The sequence below is a fragment of the Leptinotarsa decemlineata genome, unplaced genomic scaffold (assembly GCF_025532065.1).
Source record: "Leptinotarsa decemlineata unplaced genomic scaffold, Ldec_3_MD MMD2_P_RNA_scaffold_2, whole genome shotgun sequence".
Lineage (NCBI taxonomy): Eukaryota > Metazoa > Arthropoda > Insecta > Coleoptera > Chrysomelidae > Leptinotarsa > Leptinotarsa decemlineata.
The window spans coordinates 15,218,963-15,244,298 of record NW_027412529.1 but is presented as its reverse complement, the minus strand read 5'-3'; the positions used below and the strand labels follow the sequence as shown (position 1 = coordinate 15,244,298).

General features: G+C 35.8%; 1 protein-coding gene and 1 pseudogene across 2 annotated transcripts in view; both read left to right on the top strand.

The window, feature by feature from the left end:
- The window catches only part of LOC111507104 (cytochrome P450 9e2-like), a 41,586-nt gene extending 29,753 nt beyond the window's left edge, over positions 1 to 11,833 (top strand). For both annotated transcript variants that reach the window (XM_074184188.1, XM_074184192.1), the window contains 3 exons: positions 3,833 to 4,031; positions 9,003 to 9,245; positions 11,315 to 11,833. In XM_074184188.1, the coding sequence (XP_074040289.1) occupies positions 3,833 to 4,031; positions 9,003 to 9,245; positions 11,315 to 11,751 (879 nt within the window). In that variant the 3' untranslated portion in view covers positions 11,752 to 11,833. The remainder of the gene's footprint in view (positions 1 to 3,832; positions 4,032 to 9,002; positions 9,246 to 11,314) is intronic.
- Positions 11,834 to 17,508: 5,675 nt separating this feature from the next.
- On the top strand, positions 17,509 to 25,070 carry LOC111507105 (cytochrome P450 9e2-like; annotated as a pseudogene).
- Positions 25,071 to 25,336: the final 266 nt, after the last annotated feature.

Sequence of the window (25,336 nt, the reverse complement as noted above, 5' to 3'; positions counted from 1 at the left end):
CGCACCAGAACCTGTCATTGGCACTGCTTTAGGCTTTGCCAAACAAATATTGGACACCTGGATTTCAAGAAGATTTATGGACTTCTGGCAGAATCTTCCATGATTTGCACACTCCAAGGCGTTCAGTTAGCCTTCGAAGCTTGATACCAAACAGTTGTTGTACTACAGTAGGGATGACATACGATGTCTAACAGGCCTTCTTATAGGTCACTGTTATTTGAATCATCATATGCAGAGACTCGGACTGTCAGAAGACAGTGTGTGTCGCCTCTGCTTGGACCTGAAAGACCACTAACCATACAAACTAATTGGCTTCATTGAGAAGCTGGGTTTATTTGGTCGAGTGTAGATAGGTGTAAGCCACAATAAACCCTTGCGGGTTGCGATGGAGGGTCGAATAGACCCACTCACTTTGGACCTAACCTAACCTAACCTCATATGATTGAAAATTGCCTGATTGGTAATCGGAGTTAGGTTTATGAGATGGAGCTGTTGACGTTCTTGTCTTAGGTGGTGGTTAATTTTATCAGTCAAAATACGATGAAGTTATTCGTTATTCGGGTCCCAGTCATACTGCTGTCTTGGTTCGATTTGTCCTGCACATACGCGGAGTAGTACACTGAAACCAGTCTGTGTTGAGAAAACTGACTTCCATGTCAAAATATTTATTTTTTCAATACATCCATATTTTTTCTTTGAAGATTCATCAGACTCACTTTGGAGTCGTTCATTATTTTTGAATATTTCAATTCTGAAACTTCACCTCTTCAAAAATGTCCACCGGATATATGAAATCATATCCTGTCGAATATGTCTTTTTTTTGTTTTTTTCTGCTGACTGTTAGTCATATTCCATAAGAGAAATGTGAATAATTTACACTATGTAAAAACCAAATGGGATAAATTCATTATTTTGGTTACGGTACATATTTTAACAAAATGCCGAAACACGTCAAATTTAAATTGAAATTTGACATACTTCAACGGAAAAATGCTACTCCTACCTTCAACTCCCGTCGAATGACAGGTACAATTTCCAAATGCGAAGTATTGGCTTGTGATAAATCGTTTGCGTTTCTGCATCTATAGAGTAGGGAGGGTGAGTGTAGACCCACAGCATTTAGGCCACATGTGACTCATTGTACATCCTCCCGAGGAGTTGTCCTCCTAGGTCATCGTCCATCCTGTCCTTTCCAGGAAGCTGGACAGGTCACTAGGAGACATCTCCTTTATATTGGCAGGTGTAGGCCAAGACTTGCCGAAAACACACTCTCTTTGGCAATCTTGAAGTTTTGGAAGGTGCAGCGACATTACTGTCGTTGCATGGCTTCTTCAAGCTTCTTGGGGATCCCTCCGTGGAGGTGCACAAGTGAGGGAGCTTTCCTGCAGATGCAGCCGGTTCCTTGCCTTTATTCAAAGCGGAGTTCTTGGCGCCCGCTGCAGAAGGGTCTTAGCTGTTGGAGGTGGAGTGGAGAAGGAGGAGGGTGTACTTATAGTTGCTGCCACTCCTGCCTTTTTCGCTCTCTTCGCCTTTTGGCCTCAGCGCCGCAAATGCTCTTATGCCTTGGCCTTTGTATTACATCACGAGGTGATCTGTTATGTCCAGCATCATTCCAAGCGGTAGATTGGTGTGGTCATTTCTGTTCATCCCCAGCTACCGCCTTGGATTGGAGTGAGCACTTCTGCCCAGCCCCGGGATTGGTTTTTCTTATTTCTGTTTTTGTGTTTGTTTATTCATGTGTGTTCCCACGAGTAGCAAAGGGAAGAGTTCGTAACCTCTGGCAGAGCTTCGCATTACCTGAGGTAGGCTAATTGAAATAAGTTTCGCCCAGTTCCCCAAGATGATCGTTCGTAACCGCATATCACCCTGCGGCCATTCAGCTGTCGGCACGATTCCTTACACCCTAGCTTGAGTAGGCTTGTCCACGGGTTTTAGTTCCCCTCACCCTACTTATTTCTGCCACTGACCAGGAGTCTGGCGACCCCGTCCATGAGGCCACATTGGCTTCCCAGACAGGGCCTCCAGTCCCCTGGCCGTTCCCCTATCCGCCACCTGGGGACGCGGTAACTAAAATTCGATAAAATATACTCAAAACTTATTGGCAATATCCTCAAAACTTATTTCATGTTGAGGTATTGATAATAAAGAAGTAAGCAAAACCAATAGCAATATTCTTTTTAGATGGTATCTTTCAAAAAACTGTAAATGATATTCGTGACAACGTTAGTTCAAAACGCCCTGTCAACTTGTTTTGTATGTTACATTAGTTATCAGTATTTTAATTTGAGTTTGAAGTTCATAGACTTAATGTTTGACTGGTTAGAAATGCATGAAATAACAGTTTTACAAATGATTGGTTACGGAGATAATACTCGAACACAACTTGAAGTAGCTGGCCTATTCCATGAGAAATTTATTGCCAAATCTCAAGGAACAATAAGTAAAATTGAGAAGCAGTTTCGCGAGCTTGGTCAGAAGCCCATGGAGCTCATGGAAAACGAATTTTAAAGAACTCATTCTTGTGAGCAAATGATGGACATGTTGGATAACAATATCATCCAGTAAGAAGAAGTTATGTTTTCTGATGAGTGTTATTCGTCTCTTAACGGTCATGCTAATAGGTAAAATTGCCGATACTGGTTAACGGAAAATCCTCACTGGATGAGAGAAGAACACACGCAATACCCTCAAAAGGTTAATGTTTGGGCAGGGATTGTAGGAAACTATATTATTGGTCCTTTTTTCATTGAGGGCAACTTGAATGGCGATAATTATTTGGCACTACTTCAAAATGATATCATTCCAAGTTCAGCAAATTTATATCCTAATCCAGGAAAGCATCAAGTTCCAGTGAATACGATATGGATTCATCAGGATGGAGCACCACCAGATTACCAAGTTTATGTCCGGCAATACCTCGATACAACATTTCCCAATTGGTGGATAGGGAGGCAAGGATCGACTGAATGGCCAGCGCGATCACCTGATCTTTCATCATTAGATCGTAAAGGGAATATGTAAAGTGAGATATGTTGAGTGTAATGTGTACAAAACCGAATCTTCAGATTTGAATGACATGAATGAACGAATAACGCTTGCGATTAGGTTGGTCACGCCTAATATGTTAAATAATGTTAGAAGACAGTTTTATTTGAGATAAGGATGTTGCCAAGATGTTCCCGATGAACATTTTGAACATCTACTTCGTTAAAATCCATAGTTCTTCTTCGTTTTCTACCTTTTATTACGGTTTGCATTACATTTTAGTTTTTTAGTGTATTCTATCGAAATTCGGTAACTACATGATTTCAATTTATTTCAAGTTGCAATAAACTTGAAAGCGATAACATTTCGGAATAGAGAATGAAGAGACCTTTTGAACGATATATCACAAACCTATACTTTCCATTTAAAAAAATTGGGGGTTCTACCTGTCATTCGAAGTGGGTTGAAGGTAGGTGTGGCATTTTTACGTTGAAGAATATGTAATTATAATTTTGATTTGACGTTTGTCGGGATTTTTTTATACACAGTACAGTAATCTAAATAATGAATTCATTTCAGTTGGCTTTCACACACTGTATATAAATATTAATGGAAGCTTTCAGTAAACAGACGTACAAAATAATAATTAGCGTTTTTCGGTTGGTAAAGTTTCATTTTGATTTCCTATAATTTAGTCATTTCATACTCTAAGAGAGAAAGTTTTAATGAATGAAAATCGCCCATATCAACTGGGAAGGATTAATAGCGGCATTCCATTCATTTAGAAACTTAACATATGCTGCTGTATTTATTTATTTTTGCTATTCAGTAAATACTTTATTCTAGCTTTTCAATCTGAAATTTTTCGACCACGATGTGAGTTCATTCTTCAGAAAGTTAATCGATGAAACTGTTGAAGCTCGAGAAAAAAGAGGTATAGTCAGGCCTGATATGATACATTTATTGATGGAAGCACGATCAGGAATTGTGAAGGAAGAAGAGATTAGTGTTGAAGAAACTGGATATGCTTCTGTTCAAGAATCAGGTAATAAAATGAAATTGTCACATATTGTTGGGCTAATTTTTGTCATTATAGCCTTGTCACCGTTTCGTGTGAAATATCAATGAACATTTTACTTTCACAAGATATCAAACAATAAGACCATTATGAGGCTACATATCACCAAAACTTCGAATTCATGATTATTTTGTTCTTGAGGAGAGCAGTGAGTGAAAATCTCACCTGCACAAAGGCTTGATTCTCGTAGGTTAGGTTATGTTAGGTTAGATCCAAATTAACTGGATCTATTTAACCATTCACCACAACACGCGAGGGTTTATTGTGGCTAACACCTATTCACACTCGACCAAATAAACCCTGCTTCTTAACGAAGCCGATTAGTTTGTATGGTGAGTGATCTTTCAGGTCAGATGGTAAGAGTACGGCTCTTTCAAACTCTAAACATCTGATTCGGTACCCAGCGGTGCAGGCACAAAGTATGTGCTCTGCTGTTTCATCATTTTCTAAACAGAGGCCACACACACTGTCTTCCGACAGTCCGAGTTTCTGCATATGAAGATTCAAATGACAGTGACCTGTAAAAAGGCCTGTTAGACATCATACTTCTTTCCTACTGTATACCAACAACTGCTGTATCAAGCTTCGAAGGGTGAATAAACGCCTCGGAGTGAGCCAATCCTGGAAGATTCTGCCAGAAGTCTATAAATCTTTTTACCATACAGGTGATCACTATTTGCTTGACAAAGCCTAAGGCGATCATCCAATTTTCTCCTCCTGGTGAGGGGGATTATCACAGTTTTCCTGGGGTTGGCAGACATCTGTTTCCCCAGGCACCAACTGTGAACAACGTCCATCGTGTTTTGGAGGAGATTACAAGCCACCCTTCACGACGTTCACCTTGCCAAGATAACAAGGTCACCAGCATGAGCTTGCAGATCTTTTTTTCTGTCGAGGGCGTCAAGCAAACCATCCATCAGGAGCCACCTTACCTTGAGGGCACCCTCTAGTAACAGTGAACCTAATGGCCTCGTCTTAAAGAGTCGTAGTTGCAGTTTTATTTACCAGCATGGCATAGATCCAGCCAGTTATGGTTGATTTTTTACATTTCCTAGCCAGAGATGATGCTATAGATTTATGAAGTGCCTTGTCAAATGCTCGTTTGATATCGAAAAATACAGCAACCGCAAGAAGAAAGAATAGAAAATATATATGCTTTGGAAAAGAACCCGCTACTATTATCACATGCCAACCAGATTTTTTTCAACTCACTTTTTTTTGCTGTAGGTACTGATGTTCCTTCTAACTGATGTCGAAAGTAAAAATGGAAATAGTTCTGCAATCATATCTCAGAATGCTTCGAAGTCACCATTGTGTGTAGGAGGTGGTTGTGACACTTTTCAGATATGAGTTTGGAATTTCTCATCTTGTTCAAAGTGACTCCTTTCGCCAATAAAAAGAAAACACCAGAACTTCAAAATTTCGATGTCATATGGTTCAAAATAACATAACAAAAAAGTAATATATATTTCTAAATTACATCAATTCACTTTCAAGTGACACCCAATATAGATCACTATTTTCATCATTTGCAGAGTTGATCGGTAACTCTGAGTTAAGATGGAGATCAAAGTTGTCTTTATGAGTTATCGCATGAATCATGTTGATGGTTCACATTGGTCACTGAGGGATATAGACTCAATCGTGAATTGAAAACCGTTCATTTTCAAGAAGAAGGTTTGGAACTCAACCTTTTGGAGAGTTTGCAAGCTGATAAATTACCAATGAATAAATGGACAAATTGATTTGGATGGGTCGCCTCTAGCAATTTTTTTCCTACCGTTGAATCATAATGAGAACTATCCTATAATAATTGTTGTGTAATAATCATTAATGTATTGATCTGTTTCGAAGAGATCCTAACGCCCAGGATTAAATTTGTACTTTTGGCAGTGACTAATATTGTAGGTAGTGTATAAAATGTTTCAATTCAGGAGAAATTCATCATTTCTACTTGTGGAAGTGAAAACTGAATCTGCAGCTACTACTGAAGTTAAAATAAAGTGAATTCAATAAGCGATTGATAAATCACAACAATAGTTCATTTTTGGATACACAGCACTTATAATTTTCACTTCATTCAACTATTTCACCAAAAATCAATTGAGACGACTAAATAGAAATTCTAAAGAACAATAGATACTTCAAACCAGAAAACAACAAGAAAGAAGATGGACCAATTAAATGAATGATGGTGAAAACAATTATCACAAAAATTCCCAGTACTTAGATTAAAGTCATTATGTCGAAATTAAAAAGAAGTGATGATGAACTATGGTCGTCTTTCAATCCATACCATCGACAATACTAAAATATTTGCATCCATGCCTTAGATTTGTACATTGAATATATTAGATTTCTACATGAATATTAATTTTTTTCGAGCGCTACCTATATTGTATATATTTGAAAATAGTTCAGTTCACCACATAAAATATCTGCGAGACTGAGTGGTTCCTTATATTACATAATCCGGTATTATATATTGGGGAGATTTGAATATATTTAAATTTAGTGATTGTAATAATAAATTATTATTAGCATTATTATTATCAATTGATGAGTCTAGGATTGAACCCAAGGTTTCAAGAATAGTTTGAATCAGATAGTCGGGGAGCTATCCCATGGCCTGATACACTGCGACCTTTTAAGATCTATTGTGATGCTTCTTGGATGTAGGAGCTCATTGTCTAGCTTGATCTCTTTGATGAGACTCCATAGCTCTGACACTGATCCCTTCATATAGCTGGCAGCCTCTGGTTTCTCTTCCTCGCCTCTTGCGTGTCTCAGCCTTGCTCTCGCTTCGCTTGGATATCGCTTCTTGACAGAACGTGCATTGGCTTTCTTCTGTCAGACCCATGTTGCTCATATGTTTCCTGAGTCGGCTATGCCCCGTTAGTAGATCCACCACTACGCTTACAATCTTACGGTTGTGGCTTAGCAGGTCTTCCGTGAATCTGGGCGATGATTTCTTCATGAACTATTTCGCCTGCCTCATTCCTGGGAGTTTATTCCACCAATCTATCGATTCGGCTTGCTTCCATGAATTTATGGATGCCTTTATACATTCTTTCGCTATTTCGCCTTCTCGGGCTAGAACATCAGCCTCCTCATACCCTCATGTACAGGTACCTAAGCTAGAGTGACCCTATTTGGATACTTAGCTACAGTCTTGAGAAAACTTGAAGTGAGCTGAGCTAACTGCCGGAGAAAAAGGCAATGGTTTCATTTGTGAACTTCTGCCTGTTTATTTCCCCTATACAATACTCAAAGGCCGCTACTTCTGTCTGGAACATAGTTGCATTATGACCAAGGCTGAGTGCGATTCTCGTCTTTGCTCTGCCTCCGTGTATACCGGCTCCCACTCCTTCTTGGGTCTTTGAGCCATCTGTATACCAAGTTTCTACCGCTGTTACCGGTGGGCCGTTTTGCCAGTCCTCTCTAATTGGTATGATGATTTTGAAATCTTTTTAAAAGTTGTACTGCGGAACTGTGTTATCCACGGGCATTCCTAGTATTGAATTTGCCTTCAGTTCATTGTACAGTTTCAAGCATTCTGCACCGCATGACTGGCTGGTTGGGGTTTACCCCTGCATTAGCCTGTGTGTCACTAGTCGAGCTTTGTATGTAAATGTGCAATGGTGGAAGTCAGAGTATCAAGTGTTGCAGTTGGGGTCGTTCTCATGGCTCCCGCGACACTTAGGTACGCCTGCCTTTGTATTCCGCCTAATAGCCTAGCCATATCCGATTGCCTTGTTCTTGTCCACCAAGTCATTACACCATATGCCATCATGGGTCCCATTACCCTTGTATATAACCAGATCATCATTTTTGGGTTCAGCCCTCCAGATTCGAGAATAAGTACCTACATCACGTATCTCATAAATGAGTAATCACTACCACTTTACAAAAGGAAAGAATTTGGTAATTCTACTGATTTCAAATTCCTTATGGTTATTATGAAACTTTTTTTGAGACCATAACCGCATTCCGGTTTCAACCAGAACCAATAGATATTAGCATTTCAGATCTAGAGAATAGTTAGATCTCCTGAATATTTTTTGAACTTTCCAGTAAAAGTGGTCATCGCTCATTCAATTTTGAATTACTCTTAAGTTTACAGAAATCATGAATCTTGAAATATACTAAATATAAAGGGCAGTTCATTGAATTTGGCTATAGTTGTTCTGTACATGAAATTTGAATCATTCATCCAACTTTTCAGTACTACTTCTCATCAGAAATTTTGTTTAGATATTTCAAAACAAAAATTTATGAATACTAAATGAAAATATAGTCCTTTCGAGGACTAACTCTTCCTCTCTCTTGAATTTCTGAAGAGAACTCTGGCACTTGCCTCATCTTTCAATTCATATCTGAATATTTGCAGTTGAAACACGTTTTCGTTCACGAAAAATTAGACTTTGAAAAAAACTTGGAGTAAAACTATAAAATTACCCGGGAGAATATTAGCTTTTTTGTGTAATTGTTGACTTGTTTATTTTGTGGAAATTCATAATCACTTTAGTGGAATGAATGCAAACACTTTTGTCTAATTCCCACTAGTTTTTTTATTTTTACTATCGATTTTGGGTTTTATCCCATTATCAAGTATAAGAACTAACCATAAGTTAGTCCGTAAAAATAAAATAACCAGTGGAAATTCGACGAAAATGTTCATCCATTTCATTTAAGTACAGTATCAGCATTAAAACGAACATAAACAATAAATATGAAAAAACATTATATCCTAGAAAATAATGTGCGTATTGATTTGGATTAGTTGATTTTCAAGTTCTCCGGATGATTTCTTTCAATCATGTAGTTCAAATAAATCATCTGTTTGTTGGTGAAAAACTTCCTATATTATACCTCATAATTGTGTTATTTTTGACAAGATATTCAAATATAGAGTTCCAAATAGTTCTTTCTTTCCAGTTGAGGGTGACACCATGACCAATATAACAAATGAAGACATAACAGCCCAAGCCTTGGTATTTTTCTTCGCTGGATTCGAATCACTATCATCCGTGATGTGTTTCATGGCATATGAATTAGCCGTTAACCAAGATATTCAAGAAAAGTTGAGAATGGAAATTAGCGAGAGTTTTGAAAAGTGTGGAGGTGAACTGACCTATGCCGTTCTAGTGAATATGAAATATTTGGATATGGTTGTGTCAGGTGAATAATATATATATTATCATTCATGACAACTACGGTTGAAGATTCATGGAAGATGCATATTAGCAAAAACTATGTTTCAATTGAACATATTCACTACAGTATATGTGTAAGAAAATATGCAACAATAATATCTTTTACTCTCATCTAGATATTTGATCTCATTCATAAATCTGTTCAGCTCATGAATATAGTACGATCACGTTCATTCAACTTCATTCTTTTCGATTTTGCTAGAAAACTCAAATCCTCTTCATTCCTTCAACTTTTGCGCTAACACTTCTTTCATTGGTATTTTTCAGGCAAAACTCAGTTTTTCCTATGGACAATTCCTCTGCAGAAGTATCACTTAAACGTTTTATTATTATATACGTACGATTATCAATGAGATGAGGAAGAGACATGTAAGGAAGGCATGAATCATCACCGAGAAACAAATGTCCCATCTCTGTTTCAATTTTTGTGAAAGCTGATGCTCTCTTTTTCATTTTTCATTTTGTTTTCATGTCTTTCTGCGAACATTTTCCGAAAATAATTCACTGGTCCTTATAATCACAATATTTATTTATATATTTATTTATTCATTTATTGAATACATCCGGCAACCTCCAAAGGCCCATTTACAGGTGGATACAATTAGAAATATGATAATTATACATATAGTAAGATCAATTTTGAACGAAACGAAGAATCTCGTTTTTGAATTGTCTGAACGTTAGAAAAAATATATCCACACTAGGAACATTATTAAAACTTCTAGATATAGTAGTTATGAAAGTTATGTTATGAAAATGATCAGTGTATTGGAAACCGGGATATGAAATCTAGATAAAATACGCGGTACACTGAATAGCATTTGAGACAATAGAAGCGAGCACTCTACCTGTCCATGTATTATTTCATATGCAAAACACATATGTCGGCTTTGCCTGAATTTTTTTAGAGATATCATCTGGAACTCGTCCAACAATGAGTCATAGCTATAACCCCTCTTGGGATAGGCACCATTATTTCTGAAATATGCATATTTTCAAATTGTTTTTGAACACTTTTTAAACTAGATATATGTTTCTTGTAGGACGGATTCCAAACGACAGTGCAGTACTATAATTTACTCCTGATCAATGTTAGGTAAACTGTTTTCAAAGAATGAAAGGTCTTAAATTCCTTGCAGTTGCAAGACTTCTCATTGAAGTTGATATAACATTCTGAAAATGATTGGAAAACGAGTTTTTGATCAAACAAAATCCCCAGATCATTTGGTTCCGTGATTCGCGTTAAACTTTAACCATCTAGTACATAGTTGAATGTAACCGGTAATATTTAACGTGTGAATGTCATTATTTTACATTAATTTGTGTTTGAGTACAATTCATTACGAATACAATGTGAAACATTCTGCCTTATCTTGGATATACTTTCAAGTCATCTGCAAATAGCATTTTATAAGGAATTATATCATAGGCAAAGTCATTAATAAATAGTATAAATAACAACGGTCCAAGATTAGACCCTTGTGGCACTTGAACTCGATACAAAGGAGAATGATTTTATACCAATTCAACAGTTTCTTTAGCAGCTGTTGATGTGACACTCGATCAAACGCCTTATCGTGCGTATCGTATATCGTGTCATCGAAAATACATTCGACCCTTTTTTTTTAAATCAATATCTTCCTGATATTTCAGAAATAACAAACTTTGAAACAGCTTTCTGGCCAATAGATTATTTACTAAAATATTTGTTACTTCTGAAAAAGTTATTTTGAAGGTTAGTTTGAAGGATAAGTTTGTGAAAGCAATTTTACATATTTCATCTAGTTCAAAACCAAAATAGAAAAGTTGTCCTCAAGATTCAGCTATAATATTCACGTTGCCAAAAATCTATTGTGAAGTACCTATCTTTTGACGGTATCAATTTATCGAGACTGCAGTTTTACGCTTTTCCAGAGATATACGACAAAACATTTTTTATAACCAGAATCTAAATAATTGCGATGATGTTCTGGAAGATAGAATTTCAATATATTCAAATATTCGAATTATAAATTATCATTATCAATTTTTCAGAGGTTCTTCGGAAGTGGCCGACCCAAACTGCTGCAGAAAGAGTGTGTAGTGAGGCCTACACTATTATTCCAACAACTCCAGAAGAACAACCTCTACATTTAGAAAAAGGAAGTATTATTGTTTTCCCTCAATTCGGAATTCACCGGGATCCGAAGTATTTTCCAGATCCAGAACGTTTTGATCCCGAAAGATTCAATGACGAAAATAAAAGCAATATAGTACCGTTTTCGTATCAACCTTTCGGACAAGGACCAAGGAACTGTATCGGCTCCAGATTTGCTTTGTTGGAAATGAAAGTTTTATTCTTCTACCTCCTGCTGAATTTTGAAATTGTACCCATAGAAAGGACAAGGATTCCGTTAGTTCTGTCGAAAAGTTCGATCCTTGTTTCCGTTGAAGGTGGTTTTTGGATGGGATTGAAGCATATTGAGAAATGAATCCTATATTTTTCAAAGAGTACTTTCAAAACTATATTTATTTGTATAATTGTTATTGAAATAATGAATTTGTTCGAATAAGTACGGTAGTTTATTTCCGAATAAGATTTCTCAAACATGTTATCATCACCTGAAGATTTATTCACAAACGTTTGAAATATTTGGGGCTATTCAACAGGTGAGAATTTCGTTATGGTGAGAGCTGGAATAGGTCAAGTTTTTTGACTTCGCTCAAAAATATCTTCGAACTCCATCACAGAAACTTTGAATCAACCATCAGAATATTCCTATTGAACTTCCGAGTTGCGCCACCATCAACCTTGAAATTTTGAGTAAGGACCTGTTTTCAATGGCAATTTTTTATTGGTTTTTATGCTGATTCTCACAGGTGATACTCTTTTGATACCTCACTATTTGAATGAATCCCAATCTTCAATGGCCGGTGAGGTTATTTCAAGTTGGTCAACCTTCAGGAATGAAAATTAATTTTCCCACATCCTTTTCAGTTCTGGCGATGTTCAATGAATTCAAATACAAAATTTGGTGGATATTACATATGAAAGGTATTTTTGATTACAATTCACAAATTTATCAGTTAAATCGAGGTTTCAACAGTGCTATGAAGCACGGGTTGGACGTAGTAAAACTTCATTACTAACTCAATTTTCAAAATTCGTTCACGAAAAGTCTACATCTCTCATGCAGACACTTACTTTTAGAGCTTTTTGACCTCCCCAAAACGTTTTATGCCATAGAAAATCGCGTGCGATCTGACGCCTTCTTCATCCGCCATCTCACGCGTTTTGAGGGTCAGAGTACTCAAATCATCGTCCTGGATTATTTCGGAGCTTATCTTCGTCGCTGAAATCTCCGGAACGAAATTTCGCAAACCGTCATTGAACATTGCGTTCATTAATACTATCATTGCCGAATGTCTGGTTGATTTTTCGGGCTGTTTCAGCAGCGCTTTGATTCAATTTAAATTCGTAGAGTATAATTGGCTGAAAGTCGACCGATGACATTATATAGTAATAAACTGAAAAGGTTGAAAAAATCAAAATTTGGAAAAAATTAACAGCAATAGAGTACAACATTCTCTATCGAACAGTATACAGGCCGTTTCTTTTATCATGTGGTAACATTGCTATATTCTAAACTGCAACAGATACATACCAAGACGATTAAATGAAAATAAATATAGTTTGAAAAAACTAAAAAACACGCTTTTAATCAACATGGAACTGAAAAGTTAAAAATTGTTTTTTTCAAATAAGCTTGAAACAATAACGATCGAAAAATACCAGTATTATTGTGAAAAAAGCCTGGGCACTAGACATACAGAAAATATGTCACAAAGCGCCCACGCTTTTGTCACAATAATACTAGTATTTTTCGAACGTTATTGTTTTGAGCCCATTTAAAAAAAATATTTTTAACTTTTTCGATGTTCTTCAAAAGCGTGTTTTTTAGTTGTTTCAAACTATATTTATTTTTTTAACTTTTTAGTTCGATGTTCTTTAAAAGCGTGCTTTTAAGTTTTTTAAACTATATTTATTTTCACTTATAAGTTCCATATGCTATAAAAGCGTGTTTTTTAGTTTTTCAAACTATATTTATTATTTTGATTTTCTTTTGAACAAACTATCAATGAGGTTACGTACAGCGCCACCTGCCCGCGAATAAATCAAGAAATATCAAGTCAGTTACGTACAGCGCCATCTGCCCGCGAATAGATCAAGCAATAATGCCGATAATTCTGTTACAGATCCCGAGCTTGAGAGTCACAAACAAACATGCATACAAACAAGCTTACATACATACATACATACAGGTTGAGCTCATATGAAGCGTATAAAAAAGGTAACTGTCAGCGGGAGCAATGCAATGATTGAAGAAAATTCACGACTACTCTCGCCGTTCTCGAGTTGAATAAGGAAAACCAAAAATGCTGTTTATCGTTTTTTTTTTCGAATGGAATTATTTCGGAGAATATCATAAAATGGAAAAAAAATTTATTATATTCAAAGTATGCTATGACAATGAAATGATAAATATACGATAAAACGTTTCGTGTCAACATGGCCATCATTAACTTTTTTGAAATTCAAGGGTATATCACATTTGATATTTTCATAGCGTTTCATTTGAAATAACCACCATCATCAGTGACAACAATCAAACAGAAAAACAATTTATTTTCTTATGAAATTTTGGGAGAAAGGAAAGCAAGACGGAAAATCAAAGCTCATGACGGTGTACATTGAATGCTCACATTGAGAACCTCTTTGTTGAATGCACATAAGTTCTCGGTCCAGGAATATTGCATCTAAATGTTCCCTTACTATTGCTGCATTATGGGGAGAAACGGCGTCCTGATGAAAATATTGTAATCCATGGCGAATATTCAGTGGCAATTCATCGAATTCATAGAATAGAAAATGAAGATACATTTCACTATTCAAATGATCATCGTAAAAGAAGGAGCCAAGGATTTTTGTTCCCAGAATTTCCAACCAAACATTTATTCCGAACCTTTCTTGAAAATACAAAGTGGAATATACAAATGTTCATTTGTATCATTCCGCCTATAATACAAATACAAATAATACAAATGTTCATTTGTATTATTCCACCTATAATAGACAATTAACTTTTGGGAAAAACGAAACCAATACAAAAACACAAAGCTACATGGTAATCTACATTGAATGTTCGAATGGATGACTTATGACTTCTTTGTTGAATGGACGTAAATTGTCGGTTCAGACAATTCCTGGGGAAATTTTCTAACATAATAGATGTATTTTTGGGAAAGAAAGTTTTTGGCTTTCTACTACTCCATCTTGATACAAAAAAAGGAAGATTAGGGAATCTTCCAAAGAAAAGAAGAAAGTAATCAATATGAAAATAAGTAACTCTATACATGAATGTGTAGATCATGCAAAGAGGTAACTTTCAGACACAAGCTGAAAGAAAGTTCTCCTGAGAGAGCTACTTTCATATAAACATTGAATTACACGAAAGAAAAAAATTCTTTCGAAACAAATACTTCTATATGAATACTGAATTATACAGAAGATACTTTTTTCTACTCAGTTTGTATTTCAAACATTCGTTGTGAAATAAAAATCAGATATCATTCACATGAGTTCTACTTTGAATGGATGGTAATAAATTGCACTTACATGGAAAACAAACACAATTCATTCATGAATGAATTGTGTGTATTTTCTATAATGTTATCCAATTTGGTACTGAAGACCCTTGGGGCAAGTGTCTTCAGGCGAAACATCGGTGTATACCAGTGAGGGAGATAGTGTTCCATGTAAGTGCAATTTATTACCATCCATTCAAAGTAGAACTCATGTGAATGATATCTGATTTTTATTTCATAACGAATGTTTGAAATACAAACTGATTAGAGAAAAGTATCTTCTGTATAATTCAGTATTCATATAGATGTATTTGTTTCGAAAGAATTTTTTTCTTTCGTGTAATTCAATGTTTATACGAAAGTAGCTGTCTCAGGAGGACTTTCATCCAGTTTGTGTCTGAAAGTTACCTCTTTGCATGATCTACACATCCATGTATAGAGTTACTTATTTTCATATTGATTACTTTTTCTTTTCTTTGAAAGAATTTTTTTTTGTATCAAGATGGAGTAGTAGAAAGCCAAAAACTTTCTTTCCCAAAAATTAATCACTCCTAGAAATATAACCCCTTCAATTCAAATAATAGATGTAGTACTGATACATGAATTTCCAATTTTTTGTTCGAGATGGTCGATATCTGTACTTGGTGTTGGAAAAACTTCATCCTTTATGTATCCCCAGACGAAAAAAAATCTGAAGAAGTGAGATCTGGGGATCGAGCTGACTGGATAATTGGCCAATTGTTTCCAATCCATTTTCTTGGGAATATTGCATCTAAATATTCCTCATTTACAAGGACTCTCGTCCTTCTCCAGTTATATGGGGAAAACCAAAAATGCTGTTTTTCGTTTTTTTCGAATGGAATTGTTATTTCGGGGAAATTGGTGACCCTTCTGCATGAAGAACCGGCCTTCTTGCAGAAGGAATATCCGGATATACAATTTTGTGTTTGCTCTTTCTTGAAAAACCAGACATGTTTCTCATGCAAAAGTAACAGTCGTTGTAATGATTTGTTGTTTCTGCAAGAGGCATAGAAGAGCATTGGCCATTCAACCAGTCACTCATATTTTCTGCACAGGTTTGGCAACATACGTGAGGAGCCCAATCCCGATCTTAATCACCAACAACACATACAAAATACATATAGTTAGCTACTATGGTCATTTGATTAATTGGCAGGTTCTGTGATTTAGGAGTGAACTGACCACATATATAGCAAAAACTATCTGCCGGATTAACGCAGCCACGTTTCTGTACGTTGGACATTTTTTCACTGTTGCGTACGTCGAGTTCAAATATGTGATACTGCGTTTACAGGAGTCAACTTATTTTATTCACAAAGATAATAATACTCTCAATATTCGCTTGTTTGCTCACCTCGCTTCTCTAATACTAACAACTCACTACTACTCGCGTTAAACCAATATCGATGATTCGATTGTCAACCTGCTACTTTTATAGCGGTTCCGTATTTCTGGTATTTTCTGGAAACTTCGAGTATCGGAAGTTCAAGAAGCGGCGTTGCAAGTCTCATATACAGCGGAAGTTGATTCGAATACTAGGCAGAGCCGTTGTGTTGCAAGAATTTAAACAATTTTCTCAATTAAGGGGAGAAGCGAAAAGAATGATGACTATAATTTTCGTAATTAGGGACTAGAAATTAACAAACAGCTGCCTTTGGCATTACAGTCACCTTCTCATAGGGGTACATGAGTTCAATCGAGTATTCGAAATTCTATATTTTCAGAAGGAAAATTTGAAAGTTCACCTTCTGGATGTTATAAAAATCAATCAGTACGAAATCTTCCATACCCAATGAACAATCAACACGATGTGGAATAACTTCCCGTTTCTCAATAATCATATTCACATCAGATACTCGTGCTCTGTCTCCCTGGAACAATTGATATGTAATGAATAATAAATTTATTGACTTGCTTTTCACATAATATTCAATACTGAATAAGAACCTCAAGCTTTTTTTCACCTCATTCACCTAAGTAAGCTACTAACTAAATATATCTTTACTGAATTAGTTAGTAACTTAGTTAGTAAGTTAGTAAATATACGCCCAAGGAAGCTATTGTATGGGGTTTTGTAAAATCGTTAAGTGAAAACGTCAGTTGTGGATTTTTATCGAGTATCAGTCAATTCCATCAGAATCAAAATGTATAGCATGAGGATTCAACCATTCGCCACTTGAAGTCAAATCAACAGGAACTTCACTGGATTACAGTACAGCAGTACACAGGGCAACCCGAAAAGTTCACTACAAACAGTTAATTTGTAATATAAACCATTGAAGAGTCCAATTAATCAGTAACTTGTGGTACCAATTTACAGATTCTGTCTAGAAATTGAACAATAATCAATAGAAAAATTTAATTTATATAGCTTACTTTCCTCAAGACTATTGTGACCTCTTATATTACTTTGAATGTTTATGTTGTTATATCACTCTATATAAGCTTTATGTATGTAAGTTTATCCAAACCCAGGCAGTACTACTTTCGTGGTATCATTTTATTTGTAATCTTTACCTTTATATCGTTGTGAATAAATTATTAGTATTATTATTATCCTTATTATTATTTGTCAAGTCAAACGTATTGTTTCTTTGGATCAAAAACAGAATTATACTTACTGATTTGTTTCAATAATCAAGTAGGAGCGTAGCAAGATTAGTATTATTCTAGTTGAGGAGAAAATTATGATCTTCCTCAGAGATTATCTCCAATTCAGATCAAATTGAAAAGGAAGTATCATTTTGAGAGAAGATCTCTTCAGTTTTCTACTCCTCCAACGTTATGAAAAAAATGTTTTCATATTTTTTTTCAATGCTTTCAGGACCTCAATGGCGTCATATGAGACCAATTCTTGGTCCTTCATTCACCAGCAGCAAAATGAAGTCTACGTTTATTTTGATCAGGAAGTGCGCCGAGAATGTTGTGCATCATTTCCAGTTGAAAAACCAGAATTTGATTAGCATCGAAATGAAAGATGCATTCACTCGTTTCACCAATGATGTAATTGCAACAACTGCTTTTGGCGTAGAAGTTGATTCATTACAGAATCCAAATAATGAATTTTATTGCCTTGGAAATAAGACAGCAGATCTGAAGAAATTTTCGAAACAGCTGAGATTTTTATTGAATTCGGTATTTCCTTCTCTATGAGAGGTAATTTAACCATGATCAATTGTTTAACGTCCACTTCATAGATTCTAAAGTTTACTTAATAAGCTCAGAGCAAACTATAAGACAATCATTTCACTTCGTTCGAAGTATGAGACGTTGGAATATAAAACGAAGAAGTCGCTGTTTCGTCCCAGCATAGTTCTCATTAGTTGTGCTAGGCTGCATCGCGAATGTATTGCTGGATTCAACTGTCCTTATCGAACCAGTCTGAGTAAAATATAGAAGGCGAAGATGTCAGTTAATGGATCATTTATCAAATATGAAGAATGAAAGGATTTCCCAAGGTGATCCATTGCAAAAGTAAGCTTCGACATTGACTGGCGATCGGAATTTGTCAACAGTCTTTCAATATGACTTTCACTGTAAGACAACTAGATGAAACCAGAACCTGAAGATATTTTAACACTAGATACTGTTGTTTTGGATTACCAAGCTTTCTTCAATCATGTATGAGATAGACAAAAAACTTAGTCTTTGAATATCAACGGTGAAAGAAGCCTCTCAAGGTGTTCTGTTGCAAAGTTGAGGTTCAACTTCAATCGTCTTCCACTGCATGGCAAATAAATGAAATTAGAGCTCAGAAAACACCTAAAGGCGCTATTTCGAGCTCCTCCAGGTTTGTAATGGAAGACAGGATGGATCTCTTTCGTTTGTCAAGGTCAAAGCTTTGCTTCACAACTGACGGTTCTTGAGAGCCCAATAAATTTGTCTTATAGCAAATCTGTGAAAGGCGTCTTCGTACAAAGAAACATCGCCTTCACTCATTTGTGTCACGAGAAGATGGAACCTATTAGCTTCTCAAGAACATCAAATGATTCATTCATGCAGGATAATAACTGAGTAATATTCGGAAAAAAAATATATTCAAATATTCAATTATGATATGTAGTGATGATATATATAGTTTGTACCATAGCAGGATCTATTAAGAATGCTTCTGATGATTTTTTTCTTGGTAATATTGGAATTTGATATTGAAAAAAATTACAATTTATAACTCAATACCTTCTGTGAGATAAACTGCTTGTGATTTTTTCAAAAATAATTGTCCATGGGATTGCCATCTATAGGATCGACAAAAATATCGAAAACGAAAACCTCTGTTACTCACTGATTTTTTCACTTTCAACAGACAAAATGATACCGTAGGTCAATAGTATTGAATACGGAATTCAACACCATTGCACTGTTTCAATCCTCAAATCTGCCACAGTTCTCATCGGTGATACTAGAATAGACAACTTTTGAACTCATTTTGTCCCAATTAGAAATTACTTGAATAAGAACTGTTAATGGTAACTACCCGAAAACTACTCACTCATGTTCTATTCAGGAAAGAAGACTTCGAGAAGCACGTTCATGACTCGTGACCCGTCTCACCGTACCCTTCTTATCGAGGATTTTACATTTTGGACACCCATCCTAGTCACTATATCAAAAATATAGAATTACTGGACCAATTTTGGGTGAAGTCCCCGTTATTCATTGAACTGCATTCCGTGAATGTATATTAGAAATGTGTTCATGTTTCAATTGCAGGTGTTGAAAATAACGTATATTGAAAAAGATGTAAGAATATTCTTCAGCAATCTTATACTGGATACCATTGAGACAAGACGATGTGAAGGAATTGCTAGACCAGATATGATCCAGTTATTGATGGAAGCACAAAAAAATGAAGAAGACTCAGGAAAAAAAAATTGTCTCAGACTGACCCTCATTATGGAGTCACTTTAGGTAATCCTTTATATTTCGAATCAGTCACAGTACCTTTCGACGAAGATGTGTTTCGACGGTGATGTGTTTCATGGCTCACGAATTAGCAATCAATCCAAACGTTCAAGAAAAACTAAGACACGAAATTCTTGAAACGTCAGCAGAATATCAAGAAGAGTTGACGTACGATGCTCTGGTCAATATGAAATACATGGATATGGTAGTTTCAGGTAAGAAGTGAAGTGCGTCATGTTTCTATTTTCCAATGACGGAACCTGAATTCTCCTATTCGGAAATCTGTATATTTTTTAGGGTTTTCCGTTCAATTTTGTTTTATGATTGACTGACTTTGTTTAAAATTTGTCTACATTATTCTGACCACAACTTGAACTGAATTTTTTTTATCATAAACTGAATGAGAAATGGCGACTGAGAAACTTCAAGAAAGTACTGAATTTTATAATTTTGAATTTTTGAGTTTTTGAAGTTGAAATTCATGATTTTCACCATCATTAAGATTTTCATTCTCCAGAAGTTTCCAATTTTTGATCGAGCTGAAAGATTTTTCCTTCGACGAAAGAGTTTGATCAGCCAGTAAATTGTCGTATCTACAAATTTTGAATGAAGAAATAAATTTTTATATTGAGCTCTTTCAAAATGCTAACGTTTCGGAAATTAATCTCTTACCGCTCTCATACTCGAAATGTTCACTTGCATTGAATATTTCGTTAGACTCTTCCTATCTTTAAATTCAAATAAAACAAAGTGTGTGTGAGAAATTAACAAACTTTTTATTCGTTTGCCATTATGGGTCCAGTTTTCCATGACTCTGGCGCATAAACCACGCTGAATTTGACCGATGGCATGGGTTATGCTGGCTCTAAGAATTCGTGGCTTATTCGCATACACCTGCGATTTATGAAAACCCCACAAGAAAAAGTCCAACGGGGTAAAATCGAACGATCTCTGTGGCCAGCTCACATCACCTTCTCGTGAAATGACCACGCCCTTGAGTCGCTCATACAGAATATCTAATGTGGCATGAAATGTGGCACATAACGCCATCCTATTGAAACTACATGTTGTTAGTGACCAGATTCACCAAACTATTCCAAAATAAGTCGGCGATCATCGACCTATAGTGCTCGCCGTTGACAATGATGGCCTGGCTAATGCCGTTTCCAAAGAAATATGGACCGAAGACGACGTCAGCCCAAAATCCACACCAAACAGTAACTTTTTCGGAATGCATTAGACGCTTTTGGGTCTCATGTGTATTGGTATTATCCCAAATTCCACAATTCCGTTTGGTCGCGTTGGCACTCATCCAGAAATGGGCCTCATTGCTGAAGATGAGTTTTTGATGAAATTTAGGGTCAGTTGCCAACTACTCCTGAGCGCATTCAGTGGGTCAGTTGAACTTTTTTCGGATGCAGGCCCAAGTTGAGATGAAAAATCCACCAAGTTTTGGTCTCCGAATTGCCGTGTTCTTGTGAGTGACGCGAAATCAACTGCCCGGATTATCTTGTACACTCTCACAGACAGTGGTGATGTTTTCGGCAGATCTTGAGTTTGATCGACAGAACATTACGAATAGTTCTTACAGTAGGACGAGAAACGTCGTACTAGCTTAGTCCAGTAAACACAGACTGAGCTATGATTCATTGGATATATTCAATGAGCGGTGCGAATGCGATCGCGCTCAGTTCGTGAAAAAAATCAGATTAGATATTTTTTCATCGTTGCAAAAATAATTTATCTGCACGAAATTTGGTACCGGGTTTTTTTGACGTGAGAAATCATAATATCATATTAATTTTCATGTAACAAGTTGAATACCCTGTATCTCCGAAACGAAGCATTTACATACAAATACTTTGGAAAAGTCACAGCTGGATGACTTATTAGCTAATCACAACTTGCATGTTTCATCCTTGGCACCGACTCGAGTTTTTACTAATCGATTAGGGATAACATCGTCTAGCAAACTCGACTACGTACTAACAAATGTGGAGGAGGACTGTTGTAAATCTAATGTCTATGAGGGGAACTTCAGTGATCACAAAATATTTTCTCTTATTTATAGTATGCCTTTAGAGAGTAAAATAATTTTACCATCTGACTATACTTACAGAGATATCTCAGAACATAACTTAAAACAATTGTCTTTGACATTGTCAATTACCAGCTTTGACACCATATATCATTTAAATGATGTGGATGATAGTTTTCAGGAATTTATGAACATTATAACAAGTACCTTAAATGACTGTTGTCCTATAAAAAAGCATAAAACAATATCTGACAAAAAATCTAACTGGGTAACTCCAGAAGTCAGACAAGCTAGCCGTAATCTAAAAAATACCCATTGGCTGTGCAAAAACATAGGCAACTTAGACTCGCACGCTGCATATAAAAGAGCAAAGAAAGACTACGAATTACTACTCGAGAAAGCTAAATTGGATTTTCATGCAAATCTAATAAAGAACTCGAACAATAAAAACAAAACAGTCTGGAACCTAGTTAACAAGGAAATGGGTAGAGAGAAAAAACAATTTGACATCATTCTCAACCATGGCAATGAGTTGATCACTGATAAAAAAAGGGTGGCTAATACTTTCGGTGATTACTTCTCATCAGTAGTAGAAGATAACTTACAAAAACATTTAGGTAGCAATAGATCTTCTATATGCACATCTTCCAACATTTTAACAAACACATTCTTCTTTACGCCAATAACTGAAGAGGAAGTTATCGATATTATAAATGGTTTAAAAAATAAAAAAAGCACAGGCCACGACAATATCTCAGTAAGAATCATAAAAGAAAATGGGGTATTGATCTCTAAGCATCTAGCTCACCTGTTCAATCAGTCTATCACAACCGGCAAATTTCCATCACTCTTGAAGACGGCCATTATTATTCCCATTCACAAAAGTAAAGAAACATCAGATGTGACTAACTATCGTCCTATCGCTCTTTTAAGTATTTTCTCAAAAATCTTTGAGAAACTAGTTAACGAGAGAATGGCTAACTTTTTGTTGAATTTTAAGATTCTTACTGACTGCCAGCATGGTTTTCGTAAAGGTAAGTCCACACAGTCAGCTGCCTGTAGTTTTGCTGAAATCATCTACAACTCCCTAGACAATGGTATGCACGTGGGAGGAATATTTTTTGACCTCTCACGTGCATTTGACTGCCTATCTTATGATTTTATTGAAACCAAACTTTTTAATCTAGGATTTAGGGGTGTATTTTTGCAATGGCTCAAACATTTATTTTCAGACCGTACAATGTTGGTCAAAATAAAAGATACACTATCTGATCCTCAACCAATCAGTTCAGGAGTTCCTCAAGGCTCTGTCCTGGGACCGCTTATCTTTCTATTATTCGTCAATGATCTACCTAAATACTTCAACATCAACAACAATAGTCTCACTCTCTTTGCTGACGATACCTCGTTAGCGGTGTCAGCACACAGCCTAGAGGAATTAAAGTCATCAACGGAAAGGTTTATAACACACTTCTTAGATTGGTGCAAGTTAAACAATCTGATTGTTAACTTGAATAAAACAAAATGTATCCATTTTAGTTCTTCCATCGGTCTTGATAAACAGCCTACTGTCTTTGATATTAGAGGGGTGGAATTGGTATCAACGAATTTCACAAAATTTCTAGGTGTCTATGTGGATGATTGCTTAAGGTGGTCTCATAAAACATCTCATCTCATAAAACATTTTATGCCCTTGCATGCCTTGCTGGACGTATATTATAGCTTGGTCTACAGCCATTTAAGCTACAATGTGGTTCTTTGGGGATATGCCACCAACAAAGATAGGGTTTTTATTTCCCAAAAAAAAATTATCAGAAAATTATTTGATATCCCATGGAGAGAATCGTGCAAACAGCACTTCATATCATATGAAATCCTGCCATTCCCTTGTATTTACATATTTAAATGCTTATTATACATCCACGATAATTTAACAAAATATAACACAAATTCTTCTTACCACAGTTACTCAACCAGAAATGGAAAATTGTTAAGTATTCCTAGATACAGATCCTCTAAATTTGAACAGTCACCCAAATATATGGGAATAAAATTATTCAATCACCTACCTGATCACTTTAAATCCATGAGTTTGATGTCATTTAAAAGAGAAGTTAAAAATTTGCTCCTGTCTAAGGCTTATTATAGTGTTAGTGAATTCCTTTTAGACGACTTTAGCTGATTGCGGTCCAGACTTTCATCCAGATTTTATTATTTTATTATACATCGAATTTTGACTAATCTTGTTTTTTTTTTCTTTATATTTTATACATTTTATACTTTAAAACTACTGAGATATTTTATCTTAATGTATGTTTATTTTCTATTTTAACGTGTTGTACTGACATGTCCTATACGTTGTTAACGTCTCAAAGGATAAATAAATATTATTATTATTATTATTATTACAGACAGAAGTTCATATAGACTTTTTTCTTCAAAATTATCCCAGAAATACGTACTTGGATATTTGAACATACTCATGTTACACCCTGTATATTCACAATGTTCGTCTTTTCCTACATCAAGGGGTCTTGTTAGTTTCACCTATATTGCTTTCTCCGCATGACTTCTCAGTGGTTTATGTTACGCAGTAACTTTTGACTTGGCCCTTTACTACACGTCAGCAGATTCTCTAATTACGTTCCCTACTATTTACAGAAACGTTACGCCGATGGCCTGCCCAGATTGAATTTGAAAGAATATGTACCAAACCATATACCATTGAACCAGTCTTACCAGGAAAAAACCTGTATATTTGGAGAAAGGGACAGGTATAATCATACCTACTTTCGGAATTCAAAATGATCCAGAATTATTTCCAACTCCTGAACGTTTCGACCCCGAGAGATTCAGTGAAGAAAATAAAGTGAATCTGAACCCAAATGCCCTCTTAGTTTTTGGAATGGGACCAAGAAGTTGTATTGGATCAAGATTGGCTATTTTGAAGATGAAAGTAGTATTTTTTTACATTTTATCCAGTTTCAAGATAGTTGCTGTAGAAAAAACCAACATACCTTTGGTACTAGCTAAGAGTCTGTTCCAAATGGGATCTGAACGAGGATTCTGGTTGGGATTGTAAAAATTGAATAAATGAGTACAGTGATATATATTCAGAAATCTTTTTTGATAATTTGTGTACTACTTTTCTATATCCTGATTTTTTTTCACACGTAAATGTCTCTGTTCAATAAACGTTTAAACGTTTGGAAGCGTGATTTTCATATACATATATTTATTGATTTTAACGCATTAGGAGAAAAATTAAAAGTTGAAAATCTTTTTTGTATAAAATTATAAGCTTTCACAGCAGGAATCACGATTATAAAAAAAACTCGGAAAAAACAAAATTCGAACTAGACGGCCGTAGTCGAATATAACTTGAACATTTCGTTCGGTTTGTGACTTCGAGCGCCGAACGCAACTTTGTCAAATATCGAAAAAACTGCGAAAAAATCGGAGTTTTT